The 17,305-nt window shown below is 44.0% G+C and overlaps 1 protein-coding gene across 1 annotated transcript in view; it reads right to left on the bottom strand.

The window, feature by feature from the left end:
* Positions 1-280: 280 nt before the first annotated feature.
* Positions 281-17,305, bottom strand: part of LOC126469574 (uncharacterized) — a 64,998-nt gene continuing 47,973 nt past the window's right edge. The window contains exon 6 of the mRNA XM_050096693.1: positions 281-540. Within this exon, the coding sequence (XP_049952650.1) occupies positions 364-540 (177 nt within the window). The 3' untranslated portion in view covers positions 281-363. The remainder of the gene's footprint in view (positions 541-17,305) is intronic.

Below are 17,305 nucleotides of genomic sequence, written 5' to 3'. Positions count from 1 at the left end.
ACACACATCCATGCCCGAAGCAGGATTCCAACCTGCGACCGTAGCAGCAGCGCGGTTCCGGACTGAAGCGCCTAGAAGCGCTCGGTCACAGCGGCCGGCTGTCTTTTATCGATCCCCCGTAACGTATGCTGCTCGCTGTAGTTATTGGGGATCAGCTCAGTAGGTAAGAGCAACACCTGTGAAAACCACATCTAATCGACAATAAAGTTTCAGAGCTGCCATAAATTACACTAAATGCAAATGTAAAAATTTCGTGAATAGAAATAAAACGTACACAGAGTATTATTAGGTGTTTTAATTGTTGGAGAAAAATTTAATTTTACATTAAGGAAAATTTGTTGTGAGTTTTTATCGTTAATGCGATCAGAAGGACCCTCCAGCTGAGGCGCCAGGGGACCCCAATGGGGAATGCCATGGCTCGCAGCTGTATTGGTCGTTGCCCCAGTACGTCGACATCACACGCAGCTCGCCAGCCTCCGTCACGTACACCGCGTACGACTTCGGGGTTGTGTAGCCGCCTGGGTACCGAGGCCCGGACAGCTGAAAGCAGACAACCTGTGTTACAAGCAGCACATCTGTACTCCGCAATCTACCGTCCGATGTACGTACGGCACCAGTCTCGTAGGACTGTCGGCAACCTCCCGTATGGGCCAGAATGTCTGTAATTTTACCGTTGACGTATGGTGGAGGGCGTTGTGTGGTTCTCGACTTATTTTGGGAAGTGGGCCCTCTCAAATTTGAGATTAAGGCTGTTCGCGATGCATAACGTCACTCTTGTAGCATCTTCAACCACTGTTCGCTCAGCAAGTATGTAACACTCTCACATAGACCAGACGAATCTGTGAAGAATTGTGAAACATTTATTTGAAAGTTTTCTATGTCTTACGTTAATCAACTTGGTAAGTGCTCCAGGCTATTGCAACTGGTGTGCAAATATATGAGACAGGCGCAATACTCACAGACTTAAAAAATAATGCAGTAACTTCAATTCTAGAGAAAACAGGTGCTGGTAGGTGTTAATATTACCGAACCATCAGTTTAATGTCATGGAAGCAAAGTACTTAGACGAGTTATTTAAAGATGAAAGGAAAAAAAACTATTAGAAGGGAAGATCAGTTGGTGTTCCGGAGGAATGTACGAACACGTGAGGTAATATTGACCCTCGACTTAGAAGACAGGTTAAAGAAAGGAAAACCTACGTTTATTGAATCTGTATATTTAGTGAAAGCTTTTGATAATGCTGATCGAAATACACTCTTCGAATAATTTCTTCATGTATGGGTCCACAGCCTCAATGTACCATCTAAATGATGAAACTATTTACTTGCATGGTACATTAAAGGAATGAAATTGACAGCCTACGGTGATTAAAACGGTCCCATCATTTATACGAGACTCTTCGAAGTTCTGAAGGTATCACAGATAAAATACATTGAGCGAAAGGTTATTTAAAACCTGTAAAGAAATCAAATTACAGTTTTAAGAGTAGAAGGATATGAAGGGGAAGCAGTGCTTCAAGACGGAATGAGACAAGGATGTAGCCTAACCCCGACGTCAGTCAACCTGTACACTGAACAAGCAGCCAAAGAAACTAAGAACAAATTGGGAAAGGAAACTAAAGTTCAAGGGGAAGAAATAAAAGCTTCAGTGTTTTCCGATGACACTGTAGCTTTCTCAGAGATGGTAAATGACTTGGAAGAGCACTTGAACGTTATGGATAGTGTACTGAAAAGTTATTACAATATGAACATAAATAAAAGTAAAACAATGGTAATGGAACACAGTCGAACTAAATCAGAATCGGGTAAGAAAATGAGATACTAAAACAGTAGATGAGTTTTGCTATTTGGGCAGCAAAATAACTGATTATGGCCATAGTAGAGAGGATATAAAATGCAAACTGGAAATTGGAAATTTGTGGTAACTTTCTATGGGAGCAGACTGGTGAGGTCATCGGTCCCTAGGTTTACACACTACTTAATCGAACTTAAACCAACTGAAGCTAAGGACAACACACACACCCATGCCCGAGGGAGGACTTGAACCTCCGACAGAGGGAGCCGCGCGAACAGTGACAAGACGCCTCAGACTGGGTATAGTAAGAAATTCGTTCCTGAAAAAGAGAAAAATGTTGACAGAGAACACAAATTTAAATATTAGTAAGTCTCTGAAGGTATTTATCTGGATTGTAGCCATGTACGGAAGCGAAACATGGACTATAAGCAGTTCAGATAAGAAGAGAATAGAAGGTTTTAAAATGTGCTGTTCCAGAAGGATGCTGAGGATTAGATGAATAGATCGAGTAATTAGTGAGGAGGTAATGAGTCAAAGTGGGCAAAAAGGAAAATTACGACACTACTTGACTAAAAGAAGGGATCGATTGATATGACATATCCTGAGGCATCAAGAAATTGTCAGTTTGAAAACAGAGGGAAGTGAGCACGGTACAAATTGTAGAGAAAGACCAAAGCAAGAATACAGTAAGCAGGTTCGAATGTATGCATGTTGCAGTAGTTATTCAGAGATGAAGACACTTTCACTGTATACAACAGCATGGTGAGCTGCATCAAAACACTGTCTGGATTACAGACAACAACAACAGCAAGTGACCATGACTGGCTGATAATATTCAGTAACTAGTGTAACTAGTGTCTTGCAATCGACCTCAGTCACGTCATGCGTGAATCACATTCCCTCACGATTCTCCCAACAAATTTGACGCTGGCGTCTGCATTCCTCGTTCCCAGATTTATGTGGTCATCCCACCTCACATCTCTCCGGAAGAAACACCCATATACCTGATGTTTGTGATAGCGTAGTCAAACGATATCGGATGTTTCCGTCTGTTTACCCTCATTCGACTACATCTATTTATATTTAGAGTCAGCTAGCACTTTTCGATACTGGTGCTGAACATCCGTAAATGTCTGCGTTTCGTAATACGTTTCTAAATGCGAAAGGTGGGTATTCTCATCTGCTTCGTCTGCGAATTTCTTATTTGATTGTCTTTTGTTAATGGTCAGTCACCTACGTAACTAATTTCGACAGAATGATTTTACGTAAAATTTTTTTATACAAGTCATTCAGGACGAATATACAGGGTGGCTATAATTAAACTTTCTCCACCTGAGTCAGTATAGACGGGAAACTATTTACCGAATGAGTACCCAACTTTATAGGAATGATGTTCAGACTGTGAGCTGGTACTAATGCACCTACGTAGGGTTGAAACACGAGCATCAGCGTGCATTACAGCGGCAGTCAACATGGATCTGGACAAGGTGAGCAAGAATTTACTCCAAAAGTTGTTTTATCAAAATAACTCCAATATAGTAACGCTGATCTACTCAAGTATCGACGCGTTAAAGGAATAAACCCCACACTGTGGTTGAAGAATATGATTCGGAATTTCGAATTAACTCGCGGTTTCGAAATTGCTCCTGAGAGAGGCCTATGGCCGATTGCACTACAAAATGTTAAAGAAGTTACTGTTTCCATGGCTGAGAACGCTGGACGCAGAATGCGATCTTCAAGCAGTGCACAAGCAGCGTCACGACAGCTTAACATTCCATGCTCCACCGTTAGAAAATTGCTGCGAACAGTTGTGAAATGGTATCTCTTGTGCGGTTCCATGCTGTGGTGGTTGCAGATTGAGCAACACCTGTAATTTGGAGCGTAAACGTGGTACACATTTAACAAAAGTTACCCTCCCACATGGAAACCGAAATGTGTTTCTTTCAATGGTTTATTCGTTACTTCTTCCGCGTGTCCTTAAAAATATTTACATGAAGTTTCAATGTCATAAGACCACTCTTTTTTCATGGTGACTCTACCAAGTAGCAAAATTTACACTACTGGCCATTAAAATTGCTACAACACGAAGACGACGTGCTACAGACGCGAAATTTGAGCGACAGGAAGAAGATGCTGTGATATGCAAATGATTAGCATTTCAGAGCATTCTCACAAGGTTGACACCGGTGGCGACACCTAAAACGTGCTGACATGAGGAAAGTTTCCAACCGATTTCTCATACACAAACAGCAGTTGACCGGCGTTGACTGGTGAAACGTTGTTGTGATGCCTCGTGTAAGGAGGAGAAATGCGTACCATCACGTTTCCGACTTTGATAAAGGTCGGATTGTAGCCTATCGTGATTGCGGTTTATCGTATCGCGACAGTGCTGCTCGCGTTGGTCGAGATCCAGTGACTGTTAGCAGAATATGGTATCGGTGGGTTCAGAAGGGTAATACGGAACGCCATGCTGGATGCCAACGGCCTCGTATCACTAGCAGTCGAGATGACAGGCATCTTATTCGCATGGCTGTAACGGATCGTGCAGCCACGTCTCGATCCCTGAGTCAACAGATGGGGACGTTTGCAAGACAACAACCATCTGCACGAACAGTTCGACGACGTTTGCAGCAGCATGGACTATCAGCTCGGAGACCAGGACCGGCAGTAGAGTAGGGTTAACGTTCGAATGTGGATCCGCCGCGAGTTATATGGAGAGCGGTGTTCAGATGCGGATCCACAATACGCCGCGCACGGGGTAGTGTTTGAAGGTGGATCCGCCTCGCGCAAGGTAGGAAGCTGTATTTGAATGCAGATCCACAGTATTCAATACCCGAGTTAGCGTCCGAGTGTGGATTTGCTGCGTACTATATATCCGGAGCTGTGTCCGAGAGGCGGATCCACCATACGCAGCATCCTTGATAGGGTTCACGGGTGGACCAAGCACGCGTTACGTCCGGAGAAGTATTCTATGCTCGAAGTTTGGTCCACCAGCCGATGGGACCGGGTCCTGGGAACATGCGCTCTCCGAATGTGGAGGTGACTGGATACGCCTTGGTTAGATTTAGAGACAATTTTAGAGCACAGAACGATAACTTATGTCGCGGTCGCATGGATGGATCTGACATAAAATCGAAAGAAATGCGAAAACTGATTAGCGCATAGATATAAACTAACCTAATATACACCGAAATGCAGTGAAAATGAGAACGTACTTGCTTATCTTCTGGTTCGCAGGGGGGGAATTTGTACATGGAGTCAAGTATGCGGCAACAAGAGGAATGCAGGAAAACGATGACTTCGAAGCGAGCCCAATAAGGAAGTCAGTCAATTTTTTCTCGTATTATAGTGTATGTCTACTGAGGTAGCAGCGATACACGCGAGTTGAATACTCTATTTGATGCTTTTCAGGAGGACAGAGAACAATTTACGTCTAAACTTACTCACATCTGTGTTAAATCATAACAGAGGGTGTACGAGATGATCGATTGAGACAGAGCTGCAACTAGGTACGATTCAAACGTTGACTCATTTATTCTAGAGAAGGACAAGTTGCTGAAGGTAGATTTTTTTTCCCAGTATTCTATTTGGATGTTTTAGTCACGTGACATAGCCAGCGTTCTAGTCGTATGCGGGTACGTGTTCGGTATGTGGCTTAAAGCGCTGTCTACTTGCGATCGTTAACGGTGAACCCGTCGGTCATCAGAGGACTTCCATCTCATGTGTGATGAAGGTTGACACATTCCTCTAAATGCACTTTGATTTACGCGATCCCCACAATATCGCATGCTTGGTGTAAAATCGAGACTTCAGCGTCATAACTAAGTTAGCTGTGGGTATGTGTGAGGGGCTGTAATCATTGTGTACACACTTACCCGACAGACGGGTGTTTACCGAGTCGGTGACGGGATGACTTTTAATTTTCACATGTTGGACGCTGCTGTTATACGTATCTGTTTGCTTGTAGGATGTACCGGCTGCTAATAACTATCATTTTTTATATAGACCTGATGGAGTAATAGTATTATTTCTGACTCGTGATCCGGGGTGATCATTGGGCACTAGACCTGTCCGCAGGGCTATATTGGGCTCGTATCATAGAAAGGAAAAGTTTTACGATTGGGGTAGAGATAGCTCAGCGTAAGGTGACCGGGGAGAAGGATGTATGTCTGACAGGACGGAAAAGTAAGCGATCTAAGGTTGCTGCCCGTTTTTAAGTGCTGAACGTTCTAGTCTTAGGAGTGTGTGTGCGTTTATGTTCTCTCTCTCTCTCTCTCTCTCTCTCTCTCTCTCTCTCTCTTTCTCTCTCACCTACCGGAACCTTCGATGCACCGATCATGGACTCTAGAACAATACTTTACACATGATAGATTGGATGATTTGCTTAAAAATCTATCGAAGTACGTTGTGTATAAATATCGCTCCGTTCTTCTTCTTCTTAACTGTATGCTATTAAATTAAGGCACTTTGAGATCTGTTACTATAGATCGATGTGGTGTGCTAAGCTCCAAGACTTGGTTACATTTCGAGAAATGTGGTGCACTTGTATGGATTAGGACTAGGAAAGCTCTATTCAGTCAAGAGAGGTGGAGTGCAGCTGTATTCGTCTGCTCGGTTGAGGAATAATTGGGTAGCGATGTTGCGGGGTAGGTAGGTCAATGCCGAGGTGAGGATGGTCTTTTAACGTAAGAGGACTAGATAGCTCTGTGACCGCCATACGCAGAGAGATTGATCGAGTACTATGCGCGAGGTCTTAGAAATATGTATAGCGTTGTCTGGTATAATTTGATCGTCTTTACGTGTTCGAGAATTAATTGTGAAAGGACGTGCTGAGCAGTCATCTATGAATGGTCGCAATGATACTTGCAAAGTAGAGGATGTATGGTTTAGCTATGATACTGAAATTAAGAAAAACAAGCTGTCACATGATTGGCCAGTGTTGGACTTACTGTAAAATTTTTCGCGATATCAGCTGTGATGGATAATATTACAGTAGATCGGGGGTGTCTTATCCATCGCATCTGTGCATTGGGTACGACATAATGATTGACTGACAAAGCTTGCTTTAGTTGGGGGAGAAATTTTGATTGATGGACCGCAACTTCCAGGGTTGCTAGCACCGAAAACGGTGATCCTGTACTTGTGTGCAAAAATGACCAATCACTAGAAGTTGAATGCAGAGTTATAAACTATTCGGTCACTGCGACATATGAGTTTAAATGTAGAGGTGGTCAATCACTTTAGAGGGAAGTGGCTACAACGCCAGCAGGCTCGTCTATTTTCCTTGTGTTGTGGGTGTCCTTTATTTAAAATCATTCAATGTTATGCTATCGACTGTAAGAATATGATTTATAAGGTGCAAGGTATAGTTTCCTGTGAGAGACCGTGCATCAGCCCGTGTTAATGTCTGTTTAGAATCAGACAATGACTTCGAAGCCGCGGCAGAAAGACGAAATGCTCGGCAGTGTGCAAAAGCGTGTTAGAAAACACTGTTTGAACAAGGGCTTAGAGTATGGGTGATCAAACTTTAAAGGGGTCTCTGCAGCGTGTGTGTATATTTAATATGATGTTGTTCATATAGGCATTTGTAGTTTGAGGTGTTGGATTTGGCGAGCTGTTAGGAATTCTTGGATGGCTGCACTCTGAGTTATTCGGGGGGAGTATTGTGAATTCCGTTTGTCCACGCTGGAGGTGGGTCGCATTGGTGCCTTCGTGACTTTTCACTGTTTGATGGTAGAGGATAAAGATGATAGGGTGTTGAGGATCTGTTGTACTTGTACCTAGTTTGAGGCGTACAACATTGCGCGCATTTCCGGCGAATGGTCAAAACAAGATCCTGTTGTAGTAACTGAGATCGTTCTGTTTATAGACAGGCTGCAGAAGGTAATAGATATGTCTTTCTCCGACTTAAATTGCAGAGATCAGATGGGTGAAGATAAATGCATACTCATATATGCTTGGAAAGGGAGAATGCTTTTTTATTATTAAGTGAGTTTTGGCAGGAGTGAATATGGTTTTATATATGCGAGTGGAAATTGTGAGCGAAGGGTGAATGACGTCGGGTTCACTGGCTGGGGGGGGGGGGGGGGGGGGGGACACTGTTTACATGTCCTGTTGGAGATGCAAGGGGGAGATACAGATCTGCGCTATTCAGGAATCCATTTGTGCATTGTACGTCGTTAGAAAATAGCAGGTATAGGGAGAGCCCACTTCAGCATTCTGGTCCTGGGGCTGAGTGGACGGCTGTTTGGATGGACAGCTATGTGGCTTTGACATGCCGGCGGCGGCGCTCGGACACTCGCTTTGTAAGGCGCTATGGGATTAGTTTGAGCATTTAGTACTTGTTTGGGTGGTTATTGGATTAAGAACTGTAATATTGAAGGTCATGTCCCCAGCGGGACCGCTGTGTAATTGAGTGAGTGTGTTTACGTATTTGAAGATATTTTTCGCGAATGGTGATGTTAAGTTGATGGCTCAGTTTAGCTACCACAGTAAAAAAAATAGCTGTCTGCTGCTGAAAGAAAGAAAAGAAAGAAAGAAAGGGATGACCTTGCCCCCAGACCTTATGGATGAGTTATTAGATAAGAGCAAGTGATAGTTGAATGATGCTATGTGTTTGGATATAGGAGTCTCTAAACGGCGGGTCGAGATTTTTTTATGTGGAAATTTATGCAATCTATAGATATAGGTATTCGACCGCTAGTGACAACAGTTAAGAGCGGAAAAATAGGTACAAATCGAGCGCTGGCAGAATGTTGGGGCAATGGTAATAACATTTAATTGAAGGTGGAGGGGATAAATATGGACCGGGCTTTGAATATTGTTGTGTGTGCTTGATGCTCTGTATAAAAGTTTGACTCTTTAATTGCGTTTGGTATTGTGTGTAAAATTAATTTTACTGTTGAAAGTGCGAGAAAGATGAGTTGAATGGTGTTTAGATAGAGGCTACGTTTGTAATTCGAAAAGTGGGTATGAGAACGGTAAATTGATTGATAGGCATGCTTTGTGGGATGATATATGAGTTCAAGATAGGGTTTAGGACGTTTGCGTATGTTGATGGTGGGACGGGTGTGAGGTTACGTGCGGTGGGATGTTATTTAAAAAAAAATGTTGTAAAGTAAGAATAATATTGAGAAGGTTTTTAGATGGCTGGTCACGCGACGAGGCGAGAGCAGGGATGTGTAGTTATGTTTAGTTAAAGGGCCGTGTAATGTCGCGTGAGGAGCAATGTGCAGTGTGCTACAGTGTCATAGGAGATAAAGACATGTGCTGCTATGATGAGTCTAGCGTATGGAGGCTGCGCTTTGTATTTTGCTACGTTGATGTAAAGTTGACTTTCACCCGCGTTCGGTGGTCGCGGCTCGGGATCGCGGCCCTGGACGGACGTATGTGTGTGCTTTGACCGCTGACGAGCGCGTTGGCCGCGCCAACTCACGCTTGCGGAAGCCGAGCAGGGGCTGTGCGAGGTCTGAAATCAGACGGATGAGTGACTTCACGATCCTGTGGGCAGGGTGCAGAGTGGGGGTACCTGCGCACGTCTGCTGAGTTATTTTGCGAGCGGATCTGCAGGCTCTGCTATGCGTTATTAGGATAGTTTACAAGTACTGAGCGTATCTACACATCTGTATGATGTATTATTTAGTAGCAGTTTGCTATAGTGTGTACTGAAATTATGATTGGGTGCGTGCCTGTGGGCTGTGCAACATGGCTCAGGGCACATCTGGGATTGGTGTTTTGTGATAGCGTGATAGATACACTGTATGGTTAAATAAGTTGTTCAAAAAAAAATAAATAGAGTGTTCTCAATGATTACACGCGCCTGCAGTGCAGATCAGATTGGTTGGTTTTCCGTCACCATCTCGGTTGCATGCGAGTAGTAAATGTTTTCCCGGCCGCGTTAATCGAGTGTGTCAACGAGCTATGAGCTATTCTGAGAATAGACGTGAAGGCAGGTCCAGACCTGAGAAGCCGGCGGTATACATGAGAAGAACAATGCAGCTTTCACATGTGTCGGCTGTCATGAGAGCTCGGAAGCTGAACTTGGCTGGAGACTCTGGAATCCCCTTCCCCACTGACCGCACGCGCGCGAGGCCTGCCTTGGAGCGTAATCTAAGGCGCATAGGCGATATCAATTTCTCCGGTGATAGGTGCGAATGCGACTGTGTTGAGGTCATGTTTGGGGGAGGCCGAGCAGAGACTTTTGGTCGGTTTGGCAGCTGGTGGTGTTTGGGCGCGTCTGTTGCACTATTTTGCGAGCATGTCTGTGCACTGTGCGGTGCTTTATTTGGAGAGTTTAAGAGTACAGAGCTCGTCTGCTGATATTGTGTACTGCATTATTTAAGAGCTGTTTGGTATTGTGTGGTGAAATTAGGAGTTGTTTACGTGTTTGTGGCCTGTGTCAGAATACCACAGTGGGATCAGTGCAGGTGTTTTGTGACAAATATACTCCACGACTTAATAAAAGGGCTCCAAATAAATAGAGTGCAGCCCTTCCTTACTTCCCTGAGCAGCACAGCGCAGTCTGAGCTGTTTTTGCGCAATAACGGCAATCTGGTCAAAATGTGAGTGAGTAGACAAATAACTGGACAAATTTTTCTGTAGAGGAGTTACAGGTCTGGATTGGAATGAATATCTTGATGGGTGTGGTTGTGTTGCCAAGTGTAGTGCACTACTGGAGTTCAGAAGCTGCCTTCAGTCAGTCTCACATATCGAAACCTATGAGAAGTAAAAGTTTCAAAAAGATATGTTGCAAATAAATAAAGTACACTCGTTCCTCCTTCCATCAGCCTATGAACTGAAATTATTTCCGAAAATTAGCAGTTGTTTGGCTATTTGGAGGTAAATGTTTTGCATCATTTACGAGCAGTTCGCATGTCTGTAGGCTGTTCTATGACTTATTTTTAACTGTTTACAATTAGCAAGCGTGTGTGTAGAACATTATAAATGAGTTATGTACGAGAGTTTTGCAGGACTGTATGATGTGGGACATGTCGGTGTGATAAATATACTCCATTCCTAAATAAAGTAAATTCGTTCCTCCATCCATGGACTTACTGCAAGGTGAGTCCGTTTTACCAGAAACGTGTAGGGAGACGTTGAGTGCTGGTGGCTTGGTTTGAAACAATTTTCTTAGGTTGGTGGCAGAAGCGCAAGTGAGCTTTGTTTACTGGCAGATTTGAAACCTGGCGCTGGTTCCTAGGAGGAGGAGGTGGTGGTGGTCTGGTCCTCGAAAAGTAGTTGAAATTAGGGAGTTGAACACGTTTGCATACGTATATGGAATTGTAAATTGAATTATTTAATATAGCGGGGTGGTGAGAGAGAATTAGCGAGCGTTCTCGCGACGAGCAAACGCGCTGTTATACGGTCATGGTGGATTCCACTGTCAGTGAAACTCTGGCGCCAAGCGTATCCTTTGTCCGGCATGCGGTCGACAGGTTCCATAGTGTCCAGCGTTAAGTGCTGACGGGCACGGCTGACCGTTTGTGGCGGGGCCCTGAGGCGCCGCTCGCCGCAAGCTGGCGCACTGGGCGTAGGAGTGTGCTTGACGTCAGACGGCCAGGGAGCTGCCGATGGAGTGGGCTCAGCCGGCCGCGCGTACATCAGCTGCACTCTGGAGTTTCGCTGAGTGAGCATGGAGAAGTCAGTTGGAACACACCTGCATGACTGTAATGTCTGCAATAAAGAGTCATTTTCCCGATATTTACAGAAGGCTATGTCCGTCGCGTGTATGGAGGGTGTGTGACGTAAGCGGGGTGGCGGCGCAGCGATTGTACAGTTATTACGCGCGCGCGAGAGCAAGTCAATTAGCAGGCGTTCTAGTGCTGTTATATAGTCATGGCGGATGTCGAGCAAACTTTGCCGCCAAAAGTGTAGCACAGCGTTCTCGCTCACACATGGACACGTGGTGGACGGTGAGCGGTCGGCATCGACAGGTTTGAACGTGGCGCCGAAAGTGTTGCAGGGAATTGGCCGACCGTTGTGCGATTCAGCTCCGAGGGAGACAATTTTGGCAGGAAATGCGTGGAGGCGACGAATACACGTGGTGAGTGGACAAGGGGCCGCTGTGACGTCAAACTCGACAAGTTCCAGCGTGTCCAGCGAAAACATGTTTACGACGTGGGAGCGATCGCTGGGCTCGACCCCGCGCTAGTGGCCGGCCGCCTCACGTGACAGGCGTACGCAGTGTCTCCGCGCGCTGGCAAGGGGATGGCAAGGATTTGAACTAATTCAGTTGGAGAGTGGACGTCGTGGTGACTGCACTGCGATATCAAAGATGTGTGTGCTGACTGTGTTGGAGAACAAGTGATGACCATACTGCTTGAAATAAAGTCTTCAGTCCCTTCCCCCCTGCAAAATCAAAGGACGTGAATTGGCTCTGAGCACTATGGGACTTAACATCTATGGCCATCAGTCCCCTAGAACTTAGAACTACTTAAACCTAACTAACCTAAGGACATCACACAACACCCAGTCATCACGAGGCAGAGAAAATCCCTGACCCCGCCGGGAATCGAACCCTGGAACCCGGGCGTGGGAAGCGAGAACGCTACCGCACGAGCACGAGCTGCAGACTGGACGTGAATTACGTTACTATAAGTGGAGTTTATTATTTGACTTGATTATGATAGGCTACCAGTGAAAAAAGATAAGTGACGGAGAAAGCTCACACATGTGATCAATTATGGTGTTGTGGATTTGAACTTGTGATAGATTTTGGTTATGGATGTAAGGAGAATGGCTTTCTCACCGAGAAAATCGGACATCTTGAATAAATAATAAATGATAATAATATATAGAAGTACAGTTTTCGAAAGAACATCGTGTTGGAATTTGAATTTGGAGCAATTTTTTAGTGGAGGTAATCCTATAGTAATAAATGATAATGAATGATAATAAATGAGAAAGAATGATAATGAATAATAATACACAATACTAAGGTCTTGCCACCATTATCGTGTAGGATTTTGAATTTGGAGGGAATTTTCTAGTGGAGACAGGTCAATAATAATAAATAATAATAATTGATAATAAATAATAATAAATGATAATAAATGATAATGAATGATAATAAATGATAATAAATGACATTGAATGATAATGAATGTTAATAAATGATAATGAATGATAAACAAAAGTAAGGTTTTGCAGCCACTAGCATGTTGGAATTTGAATTTGGAGGGAGTTTTCTAGTGGAGGCAGGTGAGTAATAATAAATAACAATAAATGATAATAAATAATAATAAATGATAATGAATGTTAATAAATGATAATCAATAATAATGAATAATAATAATAAAGAGAATACGGTTTTGCATGCATTATCATGTTGGAATTCAAACTTGCCGCCATTTTTTCTTGTGGAGGCTTAGGTTAGTGGACGTAGCACAATTGGCCTATTTTTCCGCCAAAATTCAAACTTCCCGCCATTTTTTCTTGAGGTTAGGTTAGTGGACATAGCACAATTGGACTATTCTCCCGCCAAAATCCGCCATCTTGGATGACGTCATGCACTGTTGCCAAGTCTACATGCCGCCATCTTGGATGACGTCATCGCCGCCATCTTGAATAAATTTGGCAACAATGGAGAGTGGGGTGGTGCCCTCTATGTCCCACTACTGACGCTGTTGTTTATAGACTAATAAAGTCATCAGAAGATCAAAAGAAATGGCAAAACGATTTAGAAAAGATATATGTATGGTGCGAAAATTGTCAGCTGACACTAACTAACGAGAAGTGTGAGGTCATCTACATGAGTGCTAAAAGGAATCCGTTAAACTTCGGTTACACGATAAATCAGTCAAATCTGAAGGTCGTAAATTCAACCAAATATTCAGGGATTACAATCATAAATAACCCAAATTGCAGCGATCATATAGATAATGTTGGGGGTAGAGTAAACAGAAGGCTGCGATTCATTGGCAGAACACTTAGAAGGTGCAACACCTAAAGAGACTGCTTACACTACACTTGTCCGCCCTATTCTGGAGTATTGCTGTGCGGTGTGGAATCCGCATCAGGTGCGACTGACACATGACATCGAAAAAGTTCAAAGAAGGGCGGCTCGTTTTGTATTATGGCGAGGAGGGAAGAAAGTGTCACTGAAATGATACAGGATTTGGGGTCGACATCATTAAAACAAAGGCGTTTCTCGTTGCGGCGGAATCTTCTCAGGAAATTCAAATCACCAACATTCTTCTCAGAATGCGAAAATATTTTGTTGAAAACGACCTACATGGGGTGAAACGATCACCATGACAAAATAAGGGAAATGAGAGCTCGTTCGGAAAGATGTATATAAGTGTTCGTTCTTTCCGCACTCCATACGAGATTGGAATTATGGAGAATTGTGAAGGTGGTTCGATGAACCCTCTGTTGGGCACTTTAATGTAATTTGCAGAGTATCTATGAAAAGAGCGATGAGATCAGTAGAGTTATGTCACAACTGGACTGCCCTGAAGCTATGGGCTCTCCTGTATAATCAAAGTATTCGCGAACTGATCTTTCCATTAGGATACGTCAGGTGTACTAGATGTGCTGAATCGCAGCTGGAGCTAGACCTGAAATTATTTGTGAAACGTTAACAATTTAGTTAATATTAACCAAACCTTTCTAAAATGCCACGTTTCTATGTGCATTAAAATTTCAATTTTCACGCAGGTGCACTCCGAGAAAGTTACAGCTTAGACTTTAACGTGTAGGTATATCTTTGATTCTGATTTCTTGATTTCGGTTGTAAATTAATCTACCCCTTACCACTATACAGGGAGCATTCTAAGGTGGAAGTTAAATTTTTAGTTTCCACAATTATATAAATTAAAAGCATTGGTACATTAATATGGCATTTTAAACAAATTCATAATGCTACCAAATTTATAAGTTCTTGAAAACAGCCACAAGTCGCTCTTTGTATTTTTTATTTACCAGCCTCGCTCTTCAAATGAACAGAAGCATCATGAGAATATACAATTGAAAGTTGGCTGATAACATTAAAGATAACGTTTAAAGTTGGATGACAACTCTAAAGATTAAAACGGCTGCGCTGTATTACTTAAACTTACGTTTAAAGTACAGTAGTAAACGATGACACTAACAGCGCCAAAGACAGAGTCGTTGCGCCAGGCGTCTGTCGTCATAGCAATAAGGTCCCTCAAACCTATCAGATCTCCCGCATACCGGCCGGCTACATACGGCTGCTTGTTCAAATCTACGTGTTCGTCGCCAGAAAAATGCAAGCGAAATTCTCATTCTCCACGACAACGCAAGGCCTTACACGAGTCTGCGCACCTGAGAGGAGCTCAGGAAATTGGAATATTCTTCCTGATCCAACCTACAGCCCGGCTATTGCACCTTCCGACTTCCATCCGTTTGGCCCAATGAGGGATGCACTCCGCAGGAAGCAGTATGTGGATTATGGGGAGGTTACTGATGCAGCAAGACGACCAGCAGAGAGGCACCGTGCCAGCATACAGGCCCTCCCAGTAAGGTATGGCCCTCGAACTGGGTTCTGTAGCCAAAAGAAAAAAATGGTTCAAATGGCTCTGAGCACTAAGGGACTTAACTACTGAGGTCATCAGTCCGTTAGAACTTAGAACTACTTAAACCTAACTAACCTAAGGACATCACACACATCCATGTCCGATGCAGGATTCGAACCTGCGACCGTAGCGGTCACGCGGTTCCAAACTGACGCGCTTAGAACCGCACGGCCACACCGGCCGGCTGTAGCCAAAAGAGGGGGGAATAATACGGTGTATAATAATCGTGAATAAAAACAATCTACTTTCAGAAAAAAACTATTCGCGCACCACGATGGTTAAAATATACCGTGCATGGCGAAATGGCGCCATCCAAAAGCCAGGCTGAGGCAACTGTTGTGCACAATGGGCCATAGATGACAGGGGTGAACGATGGCCGCAGAGATGTGTACGGGCATATAAACATGCAACTGTTGAGCAACTGACCGTCCAGATGAACCAAGGGGTTACCAACAGTGTCTCTTCAGCGACTGTTCAGCGAACGTTGCTGCCCATGGGCCTCTGCAGCAGCCGCCTGGTTCATGCACCCATGCTGACGGCTGTTTATCGGCCACAAAGGCTGGAATTTGCACGAAATTGTGACAGCAGGACGTCCATTGAGTGGCGACTGGAGGCCTTTTCAGATGAATTACGTTTTATGCTACACAACACTATCGATCTCCCTGGCCGGCCGCTGTGGCCTAGCGGTTCTAGGCGCTTCAGTCCGGAACTGCGCTGCTGCTACGGTCGCAGTTTCGAATCCTGCCTCGGGCATGGATGTGTGTGATATCCTTAGGTTAGTTCGGTTTAAAACATGTAGTTCTAAATCTAGGGGACTGATGACCTCAGATGTTAGGTCCCATAGCACTTAGAACCATCTGAATCATTCGATCTCCCTGTATTACTCTCCTTAGACGACGTGACGTCCGTTCGTCAATTAGTTGTGGCTGTTGTCCTGTGCGGTGGTTCATGCGTGTGGAAACACTGACTCTGTGATATTGGAGATCCGCCGTAGACACAATTTAGTTTGGAAACCCGAATTCTTATGTAATGTCCGATAAGGTATGTCCTGCGAATCTTGAACAAATTACCAACCAACATTCTAAGTCGTTAAACTGCCAAGTTCGCAAGACAGCTGCCTTTAAGAGACAGCTCAGGTGTTGTGTCTACAGTCGCGCTATACGCCGCATCTAGCCGCAACATTCGGACGCCAGATACGGAACACATTCGAACGAGCCATCCATTGCAACTTTTGTCTGCTCAGTTCAACAGACCCTTTTCTTTCTAATATTCTTCCGAAAAGTTTTTTGTGGTATCTTGAATTTTTTTATGAAATATCGGGAACGTCCGGTACTTTTCCATGGATTCAGAAACGTTGCCTGCAGACAGTATAGGTAATTTGCAGAATTTAATTCCCCTTCTAGGTTCTTGCTTAGACAGTAATTAAGCACGATGTTGTCAAAGCTTCTGCCCTCTTTAACTTGGTTCGTGACTGAGATATTTCACGCGTTTTGTGAGCAACATGCTATCATTAATCCAAGCAGTTCCATGAAATTCTTATAATATGATCATTTTGCATACGAATTAGTTAGTACTACGTTCTTATACATTTTTTCTGTGATTCGCAGAAAAATAGCGGCACTTCTAGGGCAGTGCATCCGCGTGGCGAATCTGTGTGAGTAGCCTTCATCTACATCACTCGCTCTGCACGTGCACGTGGAAGCACGTGACTGGATAGTTCACTCGCTCGGTATCACGTGACGCTCACTCACGGAGTGACGGGAAACAGCCGCGTGCCCTTGCCACGCTGGTAGGGAAACATGGACTCTACCTACTCAGCCCCGACACAATGTAGCTGTGCTAATGGGACTGGTAAGCCAATGAATGCATTTAGAATTAGAATTTCTTTCAGCTGTCCATTTTCCACGTTTTCTATGAAGAAGGTGTGTGGTGTACACCTGACATTCACCAGGTGTTACCACAGTATAACGAAAATT

Source organism: Schistocerca serialis, chromosome 3 (assembly GCF_023864345.2).
Source record: "Schistocerca serialis cubense isolate TAMUIC-IGC-003099 chromosome 3, iqSchSeri2.2, whole genome shotgun sequence".
Lineage (NCBI taxonomy): Eukaryota > Metazoa > Arthropoda > Insecta > Orthoptera > Acrididae > Schistocerca > Schistocerca serialis.
This window is presented reverse-complemented; position numbering and strand designations above follow the sequence as displayed.